At 33.4% G+C, this 27,395-nt stretch overlaps 1 protein-coding gene across 5 annotated transcripts in view; it reads left to right on the top strand.

The window, feature by feature from the left end:
• SHOC2 (SHOC2 leucine rich repeat scaffold protein) overlaps positions 1-27,395 on the top strand; it is a 69,035-nt gene that overhangs the window by 3,793 nt on the left and 37,847 nt on the right. For all 5 annotated transcript variants that reach the window (XM_074339070.1, XM_019725120.2, XM_074339071.1 and 2 more), the window contains exon 2: positions 16,226-17,171. In XM_074339070.1, the coding sequence (XP_074195171.1) occupies positions 16,469-17,171 (703 nt within the window). In that variant the 5' untranslated portion in view covers positions 16,226-16,468. The remainder of the gene's footprint in view (positions 1-16,225; positions 17,172-27,395) is intronic.

Genomic DNA, 27,395 nt, shown 5'->3' with positions numbered 1-27,395 from the left:
GTATATTTTTTGCCTTGGCTTACCCATGTGAATTGTGGGGAAAGAATGAATAAAATTGGAATTCTTTGTTATCCAGGCAGTTAAATTGCAGTCATTTGTTTTAAAGACATGCTGGATTATCAATATCTGTTGTGTAATTTAATATTTCTGTAGGACTTGTGTTCTTTAAACAATGTAAATAATTTTTAGATTTTTTTTCTAGTAAGAAGATATTTAAACATAAAAATAATCTGTTGTATTTTTGACTAAAATATATACTCTACCCTGTATATGTAGATATAAAGATATATAAAGATATAAAGATATAGAGATATAAAGATTAATCTGCAGATATAAAGATTAATATTTTTTGGAGGTTGAAGATTACATGAAAGAATACATGTTTAGAATTCAGTTTACTATATCATTCATGTATCATGCATGTATGCAAAAGCATAAAATTTATGTTTATAACAACAACAAATGAAACAAGACCAGCCCCCCTCCAAAACAATAAAAAACAACCAAACAAGTTGAACTATAAGTCAAGTCCTTCAGTGAGTTCTGAGAGTTGTAGCTTGGCCTTGGTGGAAATGTTATTGAACTAGTTTATAAAATATTAATTAGAAGAGAAATTTAGATATAAAGTAAACACTTTGCCATTTCTTAATAAGACAAGTAGGAAATTGGTAATTATTTTTTTATAGATGAATTAGAAATTGGCTATAATTTAGTAACAGAGTGATACATTAAGTACTTTTATGTGGTACTTGAGAAGTGAGTACTGCAAATATTAAATTAGTTGCTAGTTTTATTTATTGTTACATTTTATACATTGTATTTTTACAGTAGGCATATTATAATTTGAGGCCAAATCATTCATATATATATGAATATGTATATTTTATATATATATATATATATATATGTATACACACACACACACACACACACACACATATAAAATTTGTTACCTGGTTAACCTGAGTTTTGTCTACTTGTTGCACTGCATCAAAGTTATGCCCTATAGTTCTTTCTGGAAATATTTTCTCTGTTAATATAACAGTTAAAATTTTTTATTTCCCTACCTTTCTGTCTGCACTGACTTTTTTTTTTGCACTGACTTTTAAAATCTGAAAAATGTATAAGTTATAAGGTGACCTATGGTATGCTTAAAATTTGATAGAGTGTTCTGAAATTTAATTGTCCATCAGTGTAGGTTGAGAGGAGCATGCATAAGTCTGAGAAACTGATTTATGTTGTAAATTATATAGTTGCATTATTTTAAGGTAAACTAATGTTCATTTTGTCTTTGTTGGGTATTTTCCCCTGGTTCTCAACTTTATAGCAAATCAAAGTTCTAACACATGAAAAGAATATTCTAATTACAAAGGGCTCTTCAACTTTTGAGATGTTGGTAACGTGCTTTTTGAGAAAGTATGATGCTCCCATTATCAAGATTTAAAAGAACTAATTAGACTTCACACTATATATCTCATTGCAATTTCTCTAAAGATCAGTACTGGTTGCAAAAAGGAGTGCATGCTGTAGAAGGCAAGGGTCTTTTGTTGGAAAGAATGAACATATTGCTTGAAGCTAAAACCTTACAGGATACCTTTAAAGGGTATAATTGGTCCTTATGTGAAATGAACCTGAAAGACTTTCATGAAGTATTTGGCATGCCCATCTTCTCATGTTTATAGCACTGTGAACACTCAAAATTTAAGCACTTTACTTGCCCTCAAATACTATTTATAAATTCTACAATTTTAATTAAGTAATTTTACAGTTAACGAACATGAATCTTTTTTTTTGTTTTTTAGTTTTTCTAGTGTCTTAGTAAAGTGGAAATGACTTGTTCTGACACTGATAGTTTCTAGAATTTGCAGTGAACTTCATCAGTTAAATTTGGGCTTTCTCAGTTTCTAGTTTTGTGTTGTATAACACTCCTTCTTGCCTTCAAGACTTTCACAGTTTTGTAGATAGTCTTTATGTTAAGTTTTAAATTTTGTTCTATAAATATGTCTTACTAACTACAGTTTCATATTCAATAACGTCATAGACCTTCTACTGATCACCATGTTGTGTCCCAGACTCTGGCGATGCAGAGATAAATATACTGTTTCCTGCTCTTAGTAAGTTCAGTCTGTTGCATAAGCTGGACAAATCAGTAGTTAATTGTTTTAGTGTGACAAGTGCTTTAATAGCAGTATATCCTGAGGAGCTCAGCTGAGTTAAGCCTCAGACTACATGTATAACTAGCATTGCATACGAGGAAGATTGGGCCTGAACTAACTCTTGCGGAATAAATAGGCTAGGTAGAGGTTAGAAAAAGCATAGACGTTAGAGATGTTAGGGTTCATTTAGAGAATTGCAGGTGAATAGCAATTTGGATTCCTTGTATAACCTAGCATTTTAGGTGATACAGTAGGCTTTCATTAAAGCTGACATTTGTTAAGATTATTCCTCGTGCGCCTCATTTAATTTGGGCCTTGAACCGAAGATCTGCATTAATGTTGAGGAGCTACTCCATATTATTATTTAAAACTTAAAGTATTTATTTCATTGACATTTTAGTTAAATACAAGGAGAACATACCAGCCTGATGTGAAATAATTCCCATGCTTAGAATTTGGATAATGATGTTTCAAAATCGTATTTCAATATCTTTTTCTCAGCATTTATGCATCATGTTAAGAGTAACATTTATGAACTTCCGTAGAACTCATAGTAGGTTTTTATTATGCAAACATTTAAAATTCGCTCATCTGAGAACGCTGAAAACAACCTCTTTCCAAACTTACTTGAGTGCCTCTCTTTCTTTTAGGTAAGTCATGATCAGCAGTTCTATCCTGATAGACGTCTTTGTATGGTCTCACGTGATTTAAAAATTTTCTGAACTTGAATATTAAGTAATTTTTCATAGAGTATGGTTTTATAGGACACTTTTTCAAGGGCACAGTGAGGCCTTCTTTGCCATCCCAAACTCCATTCCCCACAAAGTGCAATAGTGCCATAGTTTCCCATTTTAAAACATTCTCATGTTGTTTTTTTTGTTTGTTTTGATCCCTTTAGTTATTTTCATTATAGACATTTCTTTAGAAAGTTTTCACATTTTAGAAATTACCTTATAAGTGTTGTAACACCTCATTTATCTCACAGTTATTTATTAGGAAACTAAGTTTCTGGTATCATCTCCTTAGATATAACCCCATGCTTTTAATATCTCATCCTTTGGGAGGCCTTCTTTGATCCCCAGTTAGATTCTTTTATTTACAGGTCCCTTAGCACCTGTACTTTCTTTTTTATATCACTGATCATTTTTGTAATGATGTGTCTGACTTTTGCTAGACTGTAGGCTTCATGGTGAGCATGAGTCTGTCCGTCTGTCTTGACTATTTCTCTGGTATACAATATGTAGGTCTTACATGCTCCTACTAGTTTAAATTAATAGTCTAGAGCCCCCAAACAGTCCAGGACAAAGAGATGTTATAGTGCTTTTGCTCTTAAATTTCCTGTTCTTAGAATCCCTCAGACCTTAATTCAGGGCTTTTTTACTCATTATGTACAATTTTTAAAAGTTTGGTAACCAAATTGAAAAAGGACTAGGATACTCCTAAAGGCCAGAAGAGAGTAGAAAATAACAGCAGAGGGAAAACACTTAAAAAGCAGATACAAGACTTAAAAAAAATATAGCAGTTTAAGGAACTGATAAACATATTTAAACTCTTTCAAGATACCATTTGTTTTATATGTAGAAAAGTATAGCAATAATGATGTAAAATCATGAAGAAGAGATTAATTGCTGTTAGTAAATTTTGTTAAAGATGACACAGGACCATGTATTGTATTTCAGAAAGGTTTCCATATAAAATGGTACAATTTAAAATTTTTAACATGTTACGCTTTTGTTATTGGAAAAATTTGCTTAATGATGTGCTTAAGTAGGTACCATAAGTATTTATTGAGTAAAATTAAGTGGAAGAAAATTATTATCTGACAGTACAGAATCAGTGCAGTATAATATTATGACCTTACAATTTGTAGAACTAGATTTTATGCCTGCCATGTGTTTCTTTGTTTACTTGGCTATGAAGTATGTAAAATTGAGTAACATGTTTTTCTTCATCAGGGTTGAATGAAAACATACCTGTTGCAGTGATACGACAAAATGACGTATTTCTGCAACTTTTATTCTGTTGAAGACAGTAAGCTTTATTTTTTGGGGACTTCCTTGTAATCTGGACTGGAAAAATTAGATTGGAGGTCATAATTACTTCTTTGCTAGAAGTGTGTGCAGCCTAGCAGATTGGGTGACCTGAAATAGATTATATTTAATTCAATTTTTAAAATATATCTTCTGGGATAAAATTTTGCTTTAGTTCTGGTTTAAATATATTGCATTTTATCTTAATATAATCTATTAAATTCTATGACTATATAAGGATAAGTAGAAGAGCTAATTATTTCTTGTTTTGTTACTAAAACAAATATTGGTTTATCTACCATGTGTTAATTACAGTTTTAAAGTCAGAAATGGGTTGCTTATATACTAGGCAGCTTAAAATAGTAAGGATTTATGATTTAATCTTGAAGACATTTATTTCTGTGCTTTGGAAGTAGTGATTTGAAATTCTTAATACTAGAAATATGGCCTAGTTTCAGAACACCCACTGAGCAACTGTGGGAACTCAGCTTGTAGTGCTGCAGTATTTTTTAATTTTCTCCACCTCCTGTTATATAATAGCTTATAGTAGTACGACAGAAGTTGAGTATTTGGGACAAGAATAAAGTTTACTGAAGCCCAAAAATATGTGAGACTGCATAAGGTTTTATGTTGGGCTGTAAGGATCTAAAGATGATCAAACATGATGGTCAGTGAGTGAATGACATGAATACGGTGGTAATGTTTTAGGTAACAAATGAGGCATGAAAAGCAAGGACTGTTTTGGGACTTGAGAAAAATGACTTAAAAAATGGAGTCAACTATATTTGAAACAAAATTTTTAAAATTTTATTAAAATTTATTAAAATTATTATTTAATAACTCTCATACGAACATTTCCATGATGCTTGTGTACATGACTTAAAATTTTCAGTGGAAATAACATTTCCCCCAGAATATTGTGCAACCCAAACATTGCAGCATTATGTCTGTCTATGAGAACCAGATACTGAAACTGATGAGAAACTAACTATAAAGAATGAAATCTACTAGTTTATATACGTTGTCCAGGAAAGTATGGTAGTAAGGGCATTTGATAAAACATACTTTTACCAGCTTACTTTGTTAATTAAAAAAGGGACTGAGTTGATCTGCACTAATTGTAGTATCTGCAAATGGAGATCAGAGTTAAATGTTTCAGTTTAAAGATTGTCATGATAAGAAAAAGGAAGGACTTAATAAATTTGCTTTAAAAGTCAGCTATATAATTCTTAGAGCGTTAGCTCTGAGCGTAATATCCTAATGCATGACTAGTAATCTGTATACAAAAATATGAAAAATGTATCTGAATTTTTCTCAACTGGTACTCAATTATACCTGACATTTTCATATATATATGAAATTATGTGAATTATATTTCATACAATTGATATAATAATTGACATAATAATAAGGATCCTGTGTCAAGATCTTGCAGAGATTTGTTTCATCAAAGAAAGTTGAAATCAGATTTAATATAATTGAAATTTTGCTATATTTATTACATTCAAATTCTTTGAAAATTGATAATCCACAAATGGTAGATTCATGTACTAAAAATAAAAACAATTTATTAATTAGCTCACCTCTTTCCTGACTTTACCATTATCCCTAACAATTTGATAATATTTGAGTTGCTTCTGAGAGTAATTAAAATCAAGTATTGTCAAATAATGTTTTTTCTTTCTGGCATGATTTAAATAATGTATGACTTATCACCTGCTAATTACTAAATTATTTTTTACATCTTTGTGGTATAAGAAATTTTTACATCAGAGCTTCTGTAGACTTTGTGGGAATCATATTTTGGGATTATATAGTCATAAGATAATAGGACATACATACCAGTTGGGAAATGGTTAGGTTTAATATACTAAATTACAAAAATAATAAAATGTCTTTTTATGTATATTCAAAAATGTAAGCAAGGGCTGCCTTTCTTTGAGTAGCTTCTAATGGGAGAAAGTCCTCATTAACCTTAAGTTAAATTGGGCCTGGCTGCTCAATATATTTCTCTTGGTCTTATATGAGAAAGATTATTTGCTTTGGGATGTTTAAATTTAATACAGAAAAAAATGAGATTATTTTTCAAGCTCCAAGTGCATTGTGTAAATCCTATTTTTAACAACTGTCAAGATAAGTAAATAGATAAAATAATTAGTTGAGTATATAGTCTTCATCTAAATAGTCTCAAAATGCACTATATAAACGTGAAAAAGGCTGTTTGTTTTATAATAATGGAAACTTACTAAATACTGATTCTTAAATGTAAGGTACCTACTTTGAGACCACACTCTCCTCTAATCTTGTTATGTGTAGTACATTTATTTTTGTTTATATTTTTTCTGACAGTTTCTAATAAATAGTTTATACAGTGAGTAATGGAAAGGATTTATAATCAGATAAGACCTAGGGAAGGAATGTGTGGGTTTATACTTAGAAAAACACAGCAGTTAAATGTAATTACCTTAATTTTTAGCTTAAAAGGGCTGAAAATCATTTGTTTTTTTTAAGTTGAAAATACTATTGAACACTATAGTCATCTTAGTGGGAATAACGTAAGATAGCAATTACATTTTATCTCTTTGCTTTACACTGTTAATTAACCAACTTTTTGATTTATTGCCAATCTGCTTTTGGTAAATGAAGCATAAAGTATATGTTGGGAATACTTAGGTTGTGTGTGACATGTTTAGAGTTCCTTGGCAACAAACACAGTTTAAGCACTATTCAGAGGTAAATCTTTTTGGTAGAGTGTTATGTGTGGTGTAAGAACTTTTAGGTAATGTTTGGTTTGGTTAGGATATTTGATGTTTACTATTATATCTTAAGTTATTTTTGAGACATTTAAGTCCCCCATACCCTACTGCTGCCTTTTATTTTGGGCCTTTGCTGGAGCATCCTGTAACTTATATATATGGTGAGTTTAAGTGTTGTACAAGAGAGCTATAATGCTAGTTATGGCTTGTATTGTGAAAACAGGAATTTTCAGTTCTTTGCTGAAAACTTTTGTTTGCTTAGAATCAAAATTACATAATAAGTCTTATGTTTTCCCATAAGAAGGAACACAGATTTCCTGAAAAACTCTTCTGTATTTGTTACTACATAAAATAAATTAGCCCTGTCTCTCTCCATGTCAGTCCAAACTATTTTATCTTGCCTTCTCACCAAAGTGGAAAAAAGTTAAGTGAATGAATTTGAAGGTGCTACGAGTTGTACACCCTTGACATAATTCTAATAAACATGCACTAGTGTAAGAGGGTTATTTTTCCACAGAGTATTTCTTTAGCCTCTATGAAAACTGCTCTTATCTCAGGTTCACCCATGTTGCTTAAGGATGTGTTTTTTTCACTTCTCTCCAAATAATAATGTTCCTTTGAGCATGTTAATTTGGAGTGCTTTCTTGATCTTTAGTCTTCCAAGTTTGAGGATTCCTTTTTTTATTTTTTTATTCTTGGACTATAAAACTATATAGCTTTAAGTGATTTGGAAGGGAGAGCAGCCTATTTTTGTCCTTTTAAGCTACTTAAAAGAATAAGGAGTTATTTCAGATCTTTATAAACAAAGGAAAATACAAATGAAATTTTGTCATTTTTAGGTATTTATATCAGAATCTGAGTGATTCAGAGTTAATTTTAAGTGGAATATAGGGAAACTGCATGAGACAAGGTTTTTATCTGTTTGTTGTTTGACTGGCTTCATTCAGCAAGTGTTTATTGAGCACTTACTGTGTGCTTAATAAAAAGTTCTTAATATCTTTTAAGTTGCAGAGCACTATATAGAGTAAAAATTCTTTGTTATTCTTAAGTAAGGACCCTACTGTTCAGTAGGGTAGGTAAAGCCAAGTTAACAAATATTTATAATTCTTTCAATAAATATAGCTGTTATATGTGCTAGGCATTATTTCTAAGTAATAGGATACAATTGTGAAAAAGAAGGGTCCCTGTTTTCCCATTACTTTAAATAAGGGAGTCAGACAGTCAGACAATTAACTTGGATAGTATGAGTACAGTGTAATACATATTCTGATAGGGGAAGTTTTAAGTGGGAGCATGGAGGAGAGGGTATTCAGAAAACTTTCGAATAATCAAGAAAGACTTCTCAGACCTCTGAGCTGAGATCTGAAGAATACATGGGAGTTAACTCAGTGAAAAACTGTAAACCTATGTTTCTGGCAGAAGGAAATACCTTGTGCAAAGTCCTAGGGACAAGTGATAGCAGGGCCTGCTGTGGGATCTGAAAAAAGTTCATGTGACCAGAGTGCAAGTTGGGAAATGTCAGACTGGGGACAGGAGAAGTAAGCAGGGGCCAGGTCTTGAAAGGCTTGGTAATTACTGCTAAGAATTTTGGATTTTATCCTGAGGGCTGTGTTTATGGGGGTCACCCACTCTCCCCCCAAGTGTTTTAAATTGGACAGTAACCTGATTAGATTTGAGTATTTGAAAGGTCACTCTAATTACAGTGTACTGATTAGGTTAGGAACAGGACAGAGGAGTGGGATGGTAAGACCAGTTACAAAGCTATTCGAGGAGAGGATTCAGTGTACCCTGGGCCTGGGTAGTGGTGGTGAGAAGAGAAATGGAGGAGTCAGGAGAAATTTTGGGGGAAGAATGGATAGGATTTGGTGATTGTTAGGATGTGAGAGTTGAAGGAGACAGAGTCAAGATGATTCCAGGATTCCTGATCCCCCTGCTACCCTTTTCGTTGATTTCTCCTTAGCTGCTATCTCTTAAGAAGCCTTTACCGGTTTTCCCCAACCTCCAACGCTGGTTTAAGTGTCTTCTCTTTGTGCCTCGCAGCTCTTACCACACTATGTTGTTGCCTTTTCTACTTGTTTGTGAGCTTACAGCCAGGGACTGTTGTGCCTTGTTATTATTGCATACTTGAACAATGCATTTTATTTGATAGTATGTATTAAATAAAAGTTGACTGAATGAAAATATCATTTTTATATTTACAAAAATGTAAATATTTATAATTAGAAAAAACTAGTTTTCTGAACTGCCAACAAACTTGGTTTATAACTTCAGTTAATCATCTCATTCCATGCACTTTTGCATATCTGTTGTAAAAACAATGTATGTTATAATTCAAATCTGAAGTGCTAGATATATTTAGTTCTTGGGCTATCATGGACAGATTTAAATGGGCTTTGATATTATGTTGACCTCTTGTATTATACATTCAGTTTATTTTATAAATAAAATTTTAATTACCTTTATCCTTTCCCAGTTTAAAAGTCAACATAACCGAAGTATCACTGTTAGGTTTTTTTTTCTGTTGCAAAATGAAAATGGCTCCCTCCCCTGCCCCCAATTATGAAAGGAGTGAATACTTATTGTATACATTTAAAAATTAATATCGAGAGGCAGCCGGATGGCTCAGTTGGTTAGAGCGTGACCTCTGAACAAGAGGGTCGCTAGTGTGATTCCCACACGGGCCAGTGAGCTGCGCCCTCCACAACTAGATTGAAGACAACGAGCTGCTGCTTAGCCTCTGAGGGGCGGCCAGATGGCTCAGTGGTTAAGAGCACGAGCTCTCAACAAGGTTGCCGGTTCAATTCCCACATGGGATGGTGGGCTGCGTCCCCTGCAACTAAGATTGAAAACGGCGACTGGACTTGGAGCTGAGCTGCGCCCTCCACAACTAGATTGAAGGACAGCAACTTGGAGCTGATGGGCCCTGGAGAAACACACTGTTGCCCAATATTCCCCAATAAAATCTTTAAAAAACAAAACAAAACTCAGAGATAAAGTGAAAACCATCCTAATACCCAAGGATAAACATTGCTATCATTTGTTGGGTGTTCTAGGCTTTTAATATTACATATATATTTATTAATGCTTTGATTAAGTTACAAGAAAAACCAATAGAGGAAATATTTATGGCATAACTATTAACATCCTCATTAATAAATAAAATGTATTAATATTCACATGAAGAATCCTGATAACTAGGTAGTATATAACCAAATAAACTGGGAAATCTTGTATATTATATTCTTCAGAAATAATTATATTAAAAGCACTGATAATTTCTGCTGTAAAGACAGTATAATTATGTTTGAAACACCTTATCCTAAACCTACTTGACCATTGGACTAGATGTTGTAGAAATAGATTTTGGGAAATGCTGAGAATATATCACTGAACATTTTCAGATTAACATGTTAGGGTACTCCAAAACGCGTTTGCATGACAGTTACGATTATGGGTCGCCATGGGGACCTAATAAGCTTTTCAATGTGGATAAATAGTAACGACTGTCCTAGTAAGTAGACATACTCAGAATACAAGTATAATTAGTTATGGTAGTATCTTTGCTATAATCCTGAGGGTTTGTTTTTTAAACTGGATATTTTGTTAGAATTGATCTTCCAGTCCTAAAGTAAGTTTTGAGTACCTGGTATGTGTTATACACCCAAAATTGGTCTTTGAAACTACTTTCTGTTAAGACTTAGCAGTAAGAATTTTAGAGATTTAAAGTACTTGTGAGATCATGTAGCCCCCAAACTAATTTTTCAGATAAAAGCTGAGGCTTAGAAATGTAGCATTTGGGGGGCGGCTGGTTAGCTCAGTTGGTTAGAGAGGGGTGCTCTTAACAACAAGGTTGCTGGTTTGATCCCGCAACTAGATTGAAACAACTACTTGACTTGGAGCTGATGGGTCCTGGAAAAACACACTTAAAAAAAAAAAAAGAAAAAAGGAAATAATGTCATTTGCCCAAGTTCACACTAATTTATCAAGGGGTTTGGAACTCAAATCCACAGCTCTTTTGGTCTTTTTTCTTTTCTTCCCTACTGTATTTTCTTTGCAGTGTATTATTTTTAATTATATTCCTTTTGAGATGGAAATAGCTAGGAGATACCTCCATGTAACATGAGATTTGAAGGTAGAGACTGAGATAGATTTAAGGTGGGTCGAATTTAAAATAGAACTCCCCAGGTAAGTCTCTGGATATCCAGTTCCCCCTCTCATTTAACTGAATTATTCTCTTTCTTTAAGGCAAGAGAAAAATAGTTTTAAAATATGCACGTACTCTTAACAATATTACTACTAAGGAATAATCAGTGCTAGTTTTTAGGAATCGGTGTGTGGACCAAGGGTACATGAGTCAGGTTCTTTGCTGAATTGAGTTGCATCATCACTTCTCTACAGGTCAGTTATGGAAACATTTATGTATGGATTCCACTATTAACGAAAAAGTAGACCTAAATGACTACAGAGTTAAACTCTATGGTGCTGAATTTAAACAAATTTATAAAATGTATTCCTTTTGTCATACTTTTCAGAAAGATACCATTCAGTAAAATTAATTGAACTCAAGGTTATATGGATTATGCATTTAGACACAATAATACATTATTGGAAGAAATTTTTAAATGCAAGAATGATCAGTAAACTAGTGTGATCTAAAGGATTAGGTCTTAGGGGGGAAAATGATTTTTTTAAAGATATTTAGATTTTTCTATAGTGTTTTATTGGTTCTTTTTAGTCAGTGTTTCCTCATGCTATAGAAAGCAATCCTACCTTTTCAAATCTTGTTCTGTCAAAAACTGTCCTTGGTTCATGCATCTAATCCTGATTATTTATACCTACTTAATGTATTCTGAAATAGTAAAGTGGTTAAGGTATGGGTTTGGAGTGAGAACTATATTAGTCCTTTGATTTTGCCAATTACGTTCTGTGTAATCTTTGATAAGTCATTTGATTTCTTTTGAGCCTCAGTTTCATTATCTGTAAACGGGGGTGGAGGGGGAGGGTGGAATAGCCTGCCTCAGAATGATTATAAGGAAATGATGAGATAACAGCTAAAAACACTTAGCACAGTGCCTGGCATGTACTAAGTTCTTAATATTATCTGCTGTTATTAGTGTTATTGTCAGATTCACACCATGCTGTTTGGCAAATAATTTAATTTCTGTAAATCTTGGTTAACTCATCTGTTAATGGGAATAGCACTACCTATTTCACAGGGTTATTTTGGAACTCAAATGTGCTCACGTGGTAGTAGTTTATAAACTCAGCCTGAACTGAGGTCACAAGTCGTACAACATTAGGATTGGGCCCGTAAAAGAGAGAGTAGAGATTTGCCTTTTGGAAAGGGTTTACTGAGGGCTTGAAGAGGGATCTGTCTTCCTTCAGTACTGGCAGCCTGAGGCACATGCAGACACACACACAAGTTCCTTTCCAGGCCAGTCAGGCCAAGAATGTTTACTGTTCCATGAGTGTCCTCCATGTAGTGCTCATAAGATCCTAGATGAACAATCTGTGGCGGAGTCCAAGCTCTCTTAGCTCACTACGCACGCCCCTTTATGATTTGGTCTCAACCTCCATTTCTTTACCTTATTCCCTGCCATTCTCTCGCTCTCTCTCTTTCATCACCTCCAACTCCCATGTCTTTCCAGAGAGAGGAATAAGCACTTAAATGATGAGTTTGGGGTATATTCTTTTATTTCTTCTGTGCTCTTACACCAATGTGTAACTCTCACATTTATGTTTTTCTTCAATCAAACAGAGAAAAAATACCCAAATTAATCATATTATGAAGAAGCCACATTTTCAGAAAGGCATTTCTGGATTGTATGCCCATCAGCAGACTATGAGAGTGTCCATTTCTCTGTATCCTCACCAGCACTATTCTTTTTATATTTTCATCAATTTGATAGCTGTAACATTATTTCTCATTATATTTTTAAATAAATGTTGTTCTAATGACTAGTGAAGTTACCTTTCTAGATCTTCAAACAGCCAGGGGAGAAACCCAGAGTTCATTTGAACATTTGCTTCAAAATGGAAACACATCTTTGGACTCTGATTCAGCTTAGTAAACATTGGGTCAGCATTCTGCCTTACCTTGGTTTTACCCTTACCTGTAGCTTAGCAACTGCAGTCTTAAATTTGATTTTCCTCAGTCCTTTATGTACTCGTATGTCTAATCTGTATATGTAAATGTCCACAGGCAGTATGTATTTTTGTGTATTTTAAAACTTTATACAGAAGGAACCATTCTTTATATATCATTTTGCAACTTATATGTCTTTGTTTTTGTTATTCACCATTGTTTCTGAGGTTTGTCCGTATTGCTTCTGGTAGGTGTAGAGATTTTTTATCACAGTGTAGTGTGACCTTGCCACAGAGGCTCCTTGTGTAAGTGTAGAAGTTTACGTATTGTAAATACCTAGATTAGACTTGGTGGAGCTAATGGGTGGATGTCGGTATTTGGAGATTCATCAGATATTTGCCAAATTGCTCTCCACCATAGTTTTAACACTTGATACTTTTACTGGCAGAGTTTTCCAGCTCTATATTATTTAACAACTGTTGGTTTTATCAGACTTTTATACTTGCTAACCAGATGGCAGTAATATCTCTTCATATTTCCCTAATTGCTAGTGATATTGAGTAGTTTTGAAACAGTACTTCTTGGCCATTTAAGTATTTTCTCCTGTGAATTGCCGGGCCACTTTTAGCCCAGTATTTGTCTTCATGGATGTTCTCTTCACCTTGCTTGTTTTCTTCATTCTCCATGCCATGCCACTGACCCTTTAACCACCCAGCTCTCCCAGTAGACATCTTCACTTCTGCCTCTTAGAATCCAGCATCTTACACTGGTCTGTCACCACCTGGCGATGCTCTTCTTACCCCATTCAGGTGATGATTCTCCACGCTGAGCCATCCTCCCCTGAGGACACCTGTTCCCACCTAACGTGGCACCGCTGACACCTCTTGTAGGTGGCCAACGTACACCGATGACCACTTTGTCCTGGTTGGGCTCTAATATCCCCCCAGAAAGCTGCCCCTTTGTGGGATTGTCTTTCTCAGCTCACCCAGACTCTGAAATCTAAGATGGGGTGAGTCTTCTGTACTCCCACCCTATTCAGTCTGCCTGGGCTCTGACTTGCTGCTACGGGACATTTTGACTTCTCACCTTGTGCCATCACTGGGATGGATGCCCACCTTGCTCTGCAATACTCAGTTGCTTTAGTACTGACTTGTTCAAGATGGGGAATAGGTGTGTTTAATTTTTTGATACTCAAAAATGTTATTGCAGTTTTATTAAAGAAAAATACATCCTAACAGAAACAAACAAGCATATATGAAAGACAAGTATATTGCTGTTGTGGAAGTTAATAAGAATTTGAGGTGTGTAAAGATTTACCTAGGAACTAAAAAATAAAACCAATGATTTAAAAAACAGTATGTTATATAGCGATAGACATTCATAGGAGCTTCTGGGAGGTACTTAGCCTAATGACAGGGATGTAGGAAAGACTTCCTGGAAAAAGGGACTCCTGAGGAGTCTTAAAAGATGTTTATAGGTTCATCTGGAAAGGAGGTGCCTGGAAAAGGAAGAAATTTGAGGGATATATAGGGAAGACATGTAGGCAGAGGAGGAAACAGCAAGAATATAGGCATGGAGGGAGGAAAACAGTACCATATGTTCAGGAAACAGAGCACTGGTGAGGATAGTATATAAACAGTGTGGCCAGGGAGACAGGGAGTAGAGATGGAGAAGAAGAAAGGATTACCGCAGCAGAGGGAGCAAGCCAAATGAAGACGTGGTGACGCGAAAGCACGTTAGAAGCAGACTGGGTCGATAGTCTGATAAGACCGGAAGGGAGAGTGTAGTGATACAAGTGGTAAATCTGGAAAAGACAGAATTTAAAGCCTGATTCTGGAGAAACCCAATATATGTTTATACAGATGTATAAGTATGTGTGTCTATGTGTGTGTTTTTAGCATGTGAGTGATTTCAAACCAATGATTTCTCAAAAGTGCTAGAGCATATGTCACTTATCTGAGGACTTGCTATATATCTTATTGTTACTTAGTTGTCATATGTGAATGTTTTGGCTGACCTGTAACCTCTAAACGGTAACCTTGTATAGGGTGAGGCTCACATCCTCTATATCAAAATTCTTAGCACAGTTGTGAGCACTTAGACTATCAGATGCTTTTAGTGGTTTGATACAATTTTATTAACTTCTTTTTAACCTCTTAAGCTAATCAGGTGAGATGTTCTAGTTTTGTCTTTAAGCTTTAAGCCATAGTACCAAATAAAGATCAGTTAGTTATGAAACTCATAATAGAGTCACAAAACAAAAATTACAGTTTAAATTTCGAAATGCTTAGAGAGGAGTAGCTCCTTCACAAAGATTTTACTCATCTTTTCAGCCTTTGTGAATCCCTTCGGTCAGTCATTTTATCAGTGAACTATTTCTATTTTTAAGAACCCTTAAGAATTCTCACTTTTCCAGTTCTTAGACTACAGACATGATTGAAGATTGTTTTTGTTACTGTTTCTGAAAGGTGGTCCCTAGATCTACTTGCATTACAGTCACCTAGAATGCTTATTTAAGTGCAGATTCTTGATGCCCTTTTTCCTGAACTGTTTGCTGTTCTCCATACATATTTCACTTTGCTCATTTTGTTCTGTTAACAGACTACTCTCCATTCTGTCATCACCTTTGAAATCCTTTGTGTTGCTTAAAGCGATCTGGTAATTAGTTACAGATAGAGCAGTTTTAGTGTAGTTGTTAGGAACACAGGCAGTGAATACATCCATTGGAATCTCAGTTCTGTCACTTTTCCAAGACCACAAAGTTAGTTTTTTAAAAATCTTTCTGTGCTTCAATGTCCCTTTGTATAAAATGGGGACAACAGTTTATCTCATAGGGCTGGTAAATGTATTAAATTAATTAATATTTGTAAATTCCTCATCATTGAGCTTATACATAGAAATCACTCAAACATCATCTGCTGTTGGGACTTCTCCCCCTTTTCAGCTCTTACAAAGTTATGTACTATAGTAACTTGTACACTTACCTCTTCCTGTTAGATTGTAAATGTACTTTAAAGGTAGGGCCTGCCTTATTAATTTTTTATAGTTTTTCAATGGATTTTGCTTAATAGTTTGGTAAATATTGTATCAAATCATGGAAAATGGCAAAATTATCAGTAAGATTGTTTTTTCAGAGCCCGTTTGCTTAATATAAATTACAATTTAAAGTATTAATACTCTCTTTGTTTTATATTTCAGGAATTCTAATGAATCATTGACCAGTACCACTTTACCAGTTGGAATGACTTACCAGACATGGGCATAGTGCTTTTAGATCCAACATGTAACAGCTGGTTGTTACTCCACGGTGATTGCTTCTTCAAGCCAACACCTTTTTTGATTCTGTAGGATCTTTGTTTCTTCATTTTTGAATTCCATCTACTATTGTTGGCAAGTAAAATAAAAGGAGTTCATGTAGTTTTTGCCCAAACTTGAGTCACCATGAGTAGTAGTTTAGGAAAAGAAAAAGACTCTAAAGAGAAAGATCCCAAAGTACCATCAGCTAAGGAAAGAGAAAAGGAGGCAAAAGCCTCTGGAGGTTTTGGAAAAGAGAGCAAAGAAAAAGAACCTAAGACCAAAGGGAAAGATGCCAAAGATGGAAAGAAGGACTCCAGTGCTGCCCAACCAGGGGTGGCTTTTTCAGTTGACAATACGATCAAACGGCCAAATCCAGCACCTGGGACTAGAAAAAAATCTAGCAATGCAGAGGTGATTAAAGAGCTCAACAAATGTCGGGAAGAGAATTCAATGCGTTTGGACTTATCCAAGAGGTCTATACACATATTGCCATCATCAATCAAAGAGTTAACTCAATTAACAGAACTTTATTTATATAGCAACAAATTGCAGTCCCTCCCAGCAGAAGTGGGCTGTCTAGTAAATCTCATGACACTGGCTCTAAGTGAAAATTCACTTACCAGTTTGCCTGACTCTCTTGATAACTTGAAGAAGCTGCGGATGCTTGATTTACGGCACAATAAACTGAGAGAAATTCCTTCAGTGGTGTACAGGCTAGATTCTCTCACCACTCTTTATCTTCGCTTTAATCGTATAACTACTGTGGAAAAGGACATCAAAAACCTGTCAAAACTCAGCATGCTTAGCATTCGAGAAAACAAAATCAAACAACTACCTGCTGAAATTGGTAAGAGGCCTTGGTTTACTATTATTTGTAGTACTTGTTATGGCTAAATAATTTAGTGAGTGCTTTTCCATATCAGAAAATACCTGATACTAGCCTAAAAACATCTGGTTCCTAAATTCCATCTTCTTATGGTTTACTTTAATTATTCAGTTTTAGCAATATTAATAGTACATAGTTTGAGATTTTTTTATAGATTTAATAGTGAGTTAGAATATAGATGTAATTGGGCCTTTTTCACATAAACCTAGACTTTCATTTTCATTGAAGAAAAAGTGAATTTGAAGCAGAAAAAAGATGTTTGCCTAATTTTTAAGTTGTTGCTACCTGTTTTAAAAGTATTTACAGATATAATTTTATTAGATGCATTAAGGCTACATTTACATTTTTCCATTTTCTGACTTTCCCTTTACCTGAAAAATGTTTGTTTAAATTCACATCACTGTTCTACCTAAGTACTACAAAAGATTGGCATATCAGAGCCTTGTGAAAAAGCAGTGTCGTAGGAAAATTGAAGAATATTTTTTCATTTTGAAAGTACTCACATGTTCATTAAAAACAATCCAAGAATACAGACAAATAGAAGAAAAGTCTCCTACCGTAAATGCAATACTGTTGGCATCTTGGTAGGTTTCATTCCAGTTTTTGTATATAAAGCTAAATTGTACTGAAACAAAGGAATGTTTTTAGAAGAATGTGTAAACAAGTCAGTAAAAAAAAAATTAATGTTTTAGTATTTTTAATTATGGAAAATCTTAAAAACATTTGGAATATAATAAACCATTGACTTAATCAATTTGGGGAAATTGATTAAAGTATTGTCTATGGGCCCTTTTTTAAGATTTTAAAAAATTGATATAAAAATTGATTATGCAACATTTTAAGGAAACGTTTCCTTTTGTATGAAAGGCAAATTTATTCTGAATAAAACAGGTGAATTAAATGTATTGTTGCTCTGAGCATTGGTGTTATAGTGGGTGATAAAGGAAACTTTCTGGTTTTAGCCTCTGCAACTTTGTAGAGATATAATATTTTGTGGGTTTTTAAAAATTTTTTATCTAGCTTTGAAAAAGATGCGGTTTAGGTATGATGTTCTACTACATTTTACTTTAACCAGACACTTAAAATCTTAGTTAATTTTAGTTTAATTAAATGTACTTGAAAATCCATCATAGATTTTTCAAGCAATGCACTGTATTTAAAACATATGATTCACTCATGAGATATTAAAATATTCCCAGGAATTTGAATGGAAATGCTCCTTTCCATGTTTTCAGATAGGTATGTGGTAATTGAATGACTTGATTTCATACCAGATTCAGTCAAAATTTGACCTGTGTGTATGGCTTGTTGTGGAATAGATTTATAGGCTATTGGAGAAAGAAATACGGAGTTTTTATATAGAAATAAAAAATGTTATTTCCTGTCTTTGTTCTTATTGTTTTGTGTATGTATTGTACTCCACCCTAAAACTTTGGCTTTAATTCATATGAAGTCTCTCTTTAAGGATTTTTCTTTTTTCTTTTTTTTTTTTTTGTGTGGAGATGTTATCAAATTACCTGGGAATTAAAAACACACATTTCTTATGCAAGAAATTATTTCGTACGATTTTAAATTTTCTTTAGTCATTCTTGAGCAAATAGCTATTTAAGCGTTTTTACTAAAAGAGTGTATATATTTTTGCAAATTGGCAAATTTTGGGGTGGCTGGTTAACTCAGTTGGTTAGAGCGCGATGCTCTTAACACCAGGGTTGCCGGTTTGATCCCCGCATGGACCACTGTGAGCTGCACCCTCCACAACTAGATTGAAACAACTGCTTGACTTGGACCTGATGGCTCCTGGAAAAACACACTTAAAATAAAAAAGAAAAGAAAAGAAAAGAAATTGGCAAATTTTATTTAATTAAATGATTGGTATTTGTGGCTGCCTAATTTTTTACCTTTATTTCTAAATTTGTAATTTTAAAAATAACCATAGAATTTTTTAAAATGAGCAACCGCCCATTATTAGTGACATTAAAGTTTGTTGTAATTTCTGTATTTCTATAAAACTACTAACTTCATAAATGTTATTTATTTTACTCTAAGCAGGGCATCCTAGAAAGTAAACTGTTTTTAAATATAAAACTTAATATTTCTTATAAGGAGTTAAGATTTATAAGGTTTAACTTAGATGCATGGATTAGGGCAAACATTGCAAAAGTCTACATTATCTGTTTCCTTATAGGGAACAAAAACAAGAGGTCCAGTAAAAATGACGTAATCGTAATAATAAGCATAGTTGTTGTTTTAGCACAATGTTATATACCATGTACTGTTCTGTACATTTATTATCTCATTAAATTCTTACAGTAACCCAATGAAATAGGTACTTCTCCCCCCATTGCACTGAAGAAGAAACTGAAAATGTAAAGAGATTAGATAATTTACTAAAGAGCATGCAGCTAGGAAGTTAGTTGGCAGTCAGAATTTGAAACTACATCTTACTGTACTGTCCCCACTAGTCTAGAAAAGTGGATCCCACTCCCATCGATTATGATTTAGTGGAAGAATAAGCTGGGTTACTTAATGGTCTGGCAGGTCTAGGGGATCTGTACTTTTAAAGAATAAGCTGTGTTATTCTATGTGTGTAGCTGTTGTTGAAAGCCATTGCATTAGATTTATTTTTGAGGGGGGAGCAACTTAATTGAGATAGAATTCATATACCATATAATTCATGCATTTAAAGTGTACAATTCAATGGCTATTAGCATGTTCACAGAGTTGTGCTGCAACCATCACAAACAATTTTAGAACATTTTTATCACTCTAAAAAGAAACTCTGTACCCTTTAACAGTCACCCCATTCCTATTTTCTCCCAACCCCTGGCCCTAGGCAAATGCTGATCTACTTTCTGTTTCTATAGATTTTCCTTTCTGGACATTTCATATAAATGGAATCATACAAAATGTTTGGTCTTGGTGATTGGCTTCTTTCACTTAGCATAATGTTTTCAAAATTCATCCAGGTTGTAGTATGTATCAGTATTTCATTTCTTTTTATTGCTGAATATATTCCATTGCATGACTATACCACATTTTATTTATCCATTCATTGGTTGTGTTATTATCAATAAAATCACTGAACATTTTTGCACAAGCTTTTTTTTTTAAAAATTAGTTTCAGGTGTACAAAACGCAATAGTTAGACATTCACCCCTCACAAAATGATAACGCCTCTCCCCCAATCTATTATCTCTCTGGCATCATATATATTTATTACAATTCCATTAACTCTATTCCCTATGCTGTACTCCATATCCCATGACTATATATATATATATATATATATATATATATATATATATATTAAATTATAGTTGACATACAATATTTTTCAGCTTCTACAAATTTTTGTGTGGACATTTGTTATTTGTTTTCATTTCTCTTAGGTATGTACCTAGAAGTGGAATTACTGAGTTATATGGTAACTCTATGTTTAACTAGGTTGTTTTCCCAAGTGGCTGCACCCTTTTACATTCCCATTAGCTGTGTATGAGGGTTCCAATTTCTCCACATCCTCAGCATCCTTGTTGTTAGCTGTCTTTTTATTATAGCCATCCCATGACTGTGAAGTGGTATTCTATTATGGTTTTGATTTGCAGTTCTCTGATGACTACAGACTTGTTCTTAAATCTCGAAAGCTATCTTTTATTATAAAGGAAAGACAGAAACAGTTATTTTCTGTGACGCAGCTCTTGCTTTCCTGCTTTGTAAATAAAATCCCTAAAATCCTTAGCTCCTTTGAGAATATTTACAAAATAAGAACCAAGCACAAAGATCAAGTAAAATGGAAATTTGACATTTTATTGCTGAAACCCATGAGAGAATTTACAATTCAAAATATATGCTAATTATCATTTTGTTAAACTTCACACTTATACATTTTGGATCCACGTTATTATAGATATATGTTAGATTTATATTATGCATATTAAATGATTATTCTCTGTTTTATGAGTATACGGCTTTCAATTATGCCATCCGGTTTGTGTTCAGCAGTATGTTTGAGAAATTAGAAATTTTTGAAATATAGCCTAATATTTAATTTGAACTGTCTATTTGAAATTTAACTATTATGCAAGGTTGCCTTTGTAGGGAAATTATATTAAAATCAGAAACTCTATCTGTTTAAGCATGAATGGCATCTTTATTAATGCCATGTGATTTTATACCAGTGATAAATATTCACATGGGTGAACACTGGCAGAAAACACTGTAAAAGGATACTGAACAGACAGTACATGTATGCATATGAAGAGCCAGAGATACAATATCAGACAGTAGCCAAGAAAACTCTACATTTGGTAATATTTATTTACTTTTCTCCTTTTGTATAAGGCATGTCTTTTTGTGTGAAATAGATAGACAGAAATCTTAGTTATTGCTTTCTTTTATAGATCAGTGTTCCGTTCTTCTCTCCCATACTTCTCACCATTTGTAATCTTGAAAGAGACTCTTCACTGTACACCGAGAGAGTCAAGAAATCATGTTTTCAGAGGGAAAACAGGAAACAACCACTTTCTCCCTCCCAAACTGGTTTCTTTGAGTTTCATGTTAGAGATGTGATTTTGTAAAACAATTTTTTTTGCCTCAGTGGATTACCCTGAGGGCCATCAGGTAGTCAGTGTGAATAGTTGATCAGTGTAGTTCAGGAGACTCTGGACAATGAAGTTTTAAAGAATTTTATTCTTCTAGGAAGGAAGTGGTTCTTCTTTGAAACCAGAAATAAACTCCATCTTTGTCTCATACTAATATTCCTACAATTTATTTTCCTTTATTAAATTATGGCCTAGTTTAGGAGTTCTCTTTCAAGTTTTACCCTTATTTATTCTTTATGAAACAGCTAAGTTAGAGGGGTTTTTAAAAAAATCTTTTCTTCTACATTGTGTATTCAATAAAATGCTACATCATTTATATAGTATACAATTTCACGTGAATTCCTCAAGGGGAATGGTCTGATATGTTAAAGTATGTGCTTTTTAAGAACCCAGGTCATTTTTACCCATTTAAAATACAACTCTCACAGCATTCAGATACATGAAAAAGTAGTAGAATTAGCTTTTTTTTTTTTTTTTTTTAACCTATTTGGCTTAGTAACGTTTATTGAAATAAAAACTGATTTCCTACGTAGACAATAAATAATAGGTTTTCAAGTAAATTTAATGAAGCCAAATACTGTTACCCATTTTTCGGTATTAACTCAAATTGTAACCTTCAATCCCTAAAATTCTTGAAATTCTCCCAGGACTGCCAAGGGTGTTACAATTGCTTTCATGGTCCAGGTAACATTATTTAATGATCTCATTTGAGTATTTTGTACAAGTGTTAATGAGTAACTTAGTTTGGTAGGAAAAAGAAATCAGGAAAGGGCATTCCGAGTTGTTAATCAGTAACTCCTTTTGACTGGGATTCAGTATGAAACCCGAGGGACTTAGAAATGAACTGTTAACTTAGTTTATTGTTATCAAATTGTCATGTCTTTCATTAAACAGCAAAAACCTGGAAAAGTTTATTATTACTGTTAAAAGAAACAATAGGAGAACAGAGAAAATAGCACTTGAGCCATCTGAGGATTTGATAGGATACCGTTGACTTCCTGTACTGCTGAGGTGTGGGGAAGAGGGCGATTACTGTCCTCTGATGACAGCATGCTACCCATTCAAAGGAACATGGACTCTTGTCCATGTTGCTTAGTTGCAGAAGCAGTTGCTTAGAAGAGCTACTGAAGTCTTCCTTGCAATGAAAGGGAGATTAAGCCTATAAAGCAAATTTAAATGTATAAATTCTGACCCAAGTCCCTAAATCTCTTCAAGGTTGTGTCATAGGTATTTCCAGCCCTTGTTAATATGTAGTTTTACAAATAAATGTATTTTAGTAAGATTTGATGTGATTTTTATAGAGCTAAACTTTGAATGTTTGAAAAACATTAAGTTCAGGAATAGGAGTTATTTTTTAAAATGTAAGCATCCTTAATGTGAGTCAAATGATAGTGTAGGGGAAAGTCACAACTTATTAAACAAACAACCTAAGTGATTTGTTTACCAGTGTTTGCCTATTAATACGTTGTAATAGGGCCTTTTTATATGTTGCTAGATTTAATTTACTAAAATTTTGTTAAGGATTTTCATATCTGTATTCATCATGGATATTGATCTGTAATTTTGTTTTTAATAGTTTGCTGTTAGGGTAATGCTAGTTTCATATTGTAGTATGAGTTGGGAAGTGTCCTTCTTTTATGTTCTGGAAGAGTTTGCGTAGAATTAGTATTATTTTCTCAAATGTTTAGAAGAATTATCCGTTATGTAATCTAGACTGTGGGTTTCTTTGTAGGAATGGTTTTAGTTACTAATGTAATTTAGTTAATACAGGGTTATTTGGGTTTTCTGTTTCTTCTCAATTGAATTTTGGTAGTTTGAATATATTAGAAAGCATTTGCCTGTTTTATAAAATTTGTCGAATTTTTTGGTATAACATTCATAACATTCTTCATTATTCTTTTAATACCTGTAATATATGTAATTGTGTCCCTCTTTCATTCTTGATATTGGTAATATGGGTGGTCTTTCTTTGCTTGATCAGTCTGGCTAGAGGTGTATCAATTTTATCTGTCTTTTCAAAAAAACTGCTTTTGGTGTTTTTTCCCCCCTGACATATATTTTTTGTTGTTGTTATTTTGTTTTGTACTCTTTAATATTTAGTTCCTTATTACTTTAAGTTTAATATGCTTTTCTTTGTCTACGTAATTAAATTGTTAGATTGATTTTAGACTTTCTTTTCATTATGCAGTTGGCCCTTGAACAACATGGGTTTGAACTGCTTGGATCCATTCACGTGTAGATTTTTTCCAATAACTACACAATTGGCTCTCTGTATCCTCGGGTTTCACATACAGGGATACAAAACAATATTTTCCATACGTGAATGTGGAGGGCAGAGTATGTATTGTTCTGTGCCATTTTATGTAGGGATTTCAGCATCCACGGAGTCCTGGATTTCCAGGGATAACTGTAGTTAAGTTTTAGGTATGTGCGCGCGCGCGCGTGTGTGTGGCAGGGGTGTGCAAAAGTTTTACATCCATTTTTTGACTGTGCAAGGGTTGGCGCTCTTTACCACCCCTTCTCCCCAGTGTTGTTGTTAAAGGGTCAATTAATTGTATAAGCATTTATAGCTCTAAATCTCCCTACAGTCGTGTTGTTTCCCAGAAAATAAGACGTAGCTGGACAATCAGCTCTAATGCGTCTTTTGGAGCAAAAATTAATATAAGACCCAGTATTATATTATATTATTATTATTATTACATTACATTACATTACATTACATTATATTATATTATATTATATTATATTATATTATATTATATTATACCTGGAATTATAGTAAAATAAGACCAGGTCTTATATTAATTTTTGCTCCAAAAGACACATTAGAGCTGATTGTCCGGCAAGGTCTTATTTTGGGGGAAACACAGAAGCACTATTTTTGTAGCAGCACAAACATTTTGATGTGTTCTATTTTCATTATTGTTCAGTTCAAAATATTTTCTAAATATCTTGTGTTATTCTCTCACCTGTGGATTATTTAGAACTAAATTGTTCAATTTCCAAGTATTTGAGAGATGTTTTCAGATATTTTTTGTTGATTTATAAAATATGGTCTATCTTGGTAAATGTTCTATGTGCGGTTGAAAACAATGTGCATTGTGTTGGTTTTTGGAGCAAGGTCAAGTTGATGGATAATGTTGTTCATTTTTTCTAGACCCCTATCGATTTTCTGTCAATTGGTGAGAAGTGAGTGTTGAAATATCCAACTATGATAGATTTGTCTTTCTTCCATTAGTGCTATTATTTTTTGCTTCTTATATTTTGAAACTTTGTTACTAGTTGTATATATACTTAGCATTTAATTTTCTTTTTGATGAGGTGACGTATTATGAAATGTCTGTCTTTATATCTAGTAATATTCTAGTAATATTGCTTTTTCTAAATTCTATTTTACCTAATACTAATTACTGCCACTCAATCTTTCTTATGGATTGGTGGATGCTTGCTTGCATTGTATATCTTTTTATCATCTTTTTGTTTTCACCTTTTTATGTCTTTATACTTAAATAATGGTGTTTTGTAAGCAGCATATAGTTAGGTGTGGTGCGTTTTTATCTTGTCTTGATAGTTTTTGCCTTAATTGAAGGGTTTATACCATTTTGATTTAATATAGTTACTGTGTTAATATGATTTGGCTTAAATCTACCATCTGGCTACTTATTTTCTATTTGAGCCATTTGTTACTTAGCCCTTTTCTCCTCATTTGATGTCTTCTTTTGGATTATTTTTTCTAAATTGCATTTATCTCAACTGTTGATATATTAGTTATATATCTTTGTTACTTTTTTAGTGTCTGCTCTAATATTTACAGTACATAGCAGTCTACATTCAAGTAATATTGTACAACTTCACATATGTGGTGTGATCCAAAGGTACGGTGAATGTTTAAATAAAAAACAATTACAGTAAAAGACACATTGCCATTAATCCCCCTCAAAATACTCCCCCTCACTTCGAACACACTTATCTCATTGTTCTTGCCACTTTCTGACACAGTTCTGGAAGTCCTCTTTCGTGAGTGTCTTTAGTTGAGCTTTGATGGCTGCCTTGATGTCCTGAACCTACTCAAAACATTTACCTTTCATGGTCATTTTGACTTTGGGGAAGAGCTAAAAGTCCCACAGTACCAAATCTGGTGAATAAGGTGATGAGGACACACTATAATATTTTTATTTCATATAAATTGCGGTACCAGAAGCGAAATGTGACAGTGTTGTGATAGAGGATGAAATAAAGACACTCATGAAAGAGGACTTCCAGAACTGCTCAGAAAGTGGCAAGAACAATGAGATAAGTGTGTTCAAAGCGATGGGGGGAGTATTTTTAGGGGGATTAATGGCAATACGTCTTTTACTGTAATAATTTGTTTTTAATTTAAACATTCACCGTATCTTTTGATTACACCTTGTACATCCTAAGGACCTTACAATTAAGCATTCTATTTCTCCCATGCTTTGTGCAGTTATTGTCACACATTTTTACTTCATACATTATAAATCCTGTAACAACACATAGCTCTTGTTTTGCTTTAAATTTTATCTTTTTTAAACATTTCATTTTGAACAAATTTTAGGCTTAATAGAAAAGTTGCAAAACCAGTACAGGGTGTTCTTATATGCCCTAATATTAACATCCTACAAAATCATTGTGCAGTGATCAAAAACAATAAATTAACATTGGGACTATACTGTTAACTACAAATTTTATTCTGATTTCACTCATTTTTCCACTAATGTCCTTTTTCTGTTTCAGAATCTCACATTACGTTTAATAGTTATGTGCCTGTAGTCTCCTTCAACCTGTGACAGTGGAAATACTAAATGTCTTTCCTTTTCTTTCATAATGTTAGTACTTTTTAATACTACTCAGATATTCTGTAATATATCACTAATTTTTTTTGTTTGCGTGATATTTCTCATGACTACTTTGAGGTTATGCGTTTTGGGCAAGAATACCACAGAGGTGATTGTGGTGCCTTTTCCAGCGAATCGTATTGAAAGATACATGATGTTGGTATGTCTCATTACTGGTAATTTTGTTTTTGACCTCTTAGTTATAGTGTTTCCTGTGCTGCTCTACTTTAAAGTTAACTTTTTAAAATTAATTATCTTGGGAAGTATTGATTTTACACTATGCCAATATCTTGTTTTTCCTTAAATCTCTTGCTTACTAATTTTAGCATTCATTGTGTGTCTTCCCTGAAACAATTACTTTGTGTATGAATGATGATCTTTTCATTTCCCTTATTCCTTCTGCATTTATTAATTGAGATTCTTGTATAAGGAAGAGGTGTCCCTTCTCCCACATTTATTTATTTATTCAATTGCTCAATTATATAAGTCTGGATTCATTTATTCTATTCTATGGGTTCCAATCCAATATTATTTTTATCATTTTAGTGCTCAAATTGTTCCTGCTTTGGTTATTGTGAACTCTTTTACGTTGGTTCCAGTGCATTTTGTCATGCCATCATCCTTTTCAGTTACCTTTGAAAGCGATTTAAACAAAAAGAAAAAAACATGTTTGATATTTACCCATCTATTTACCACTTCTAGTACTTTCATTCTTTGTGTAGATCTGATAT

Source organism: Rhinolophus sinicus, linkage group LG07, assembly GCF_036562045.2.
Source record: "Rhinolophus sinicus isolate RSC01 linkage group LG07, ASM3656204v1, whole genome shotgun sequence".
In the NCBI taxonomy this organism is placed as follows: domain Eukaryota; kingdom Metazoa; phylum Chordata; class Mammalia; order Chiroptera; family Rhinolophidae; genus Rhinolophus; species Rhinolophus sinicus.
This window is presented reverse-complemented; position numbering and strand designations above follow the sequence as displayed.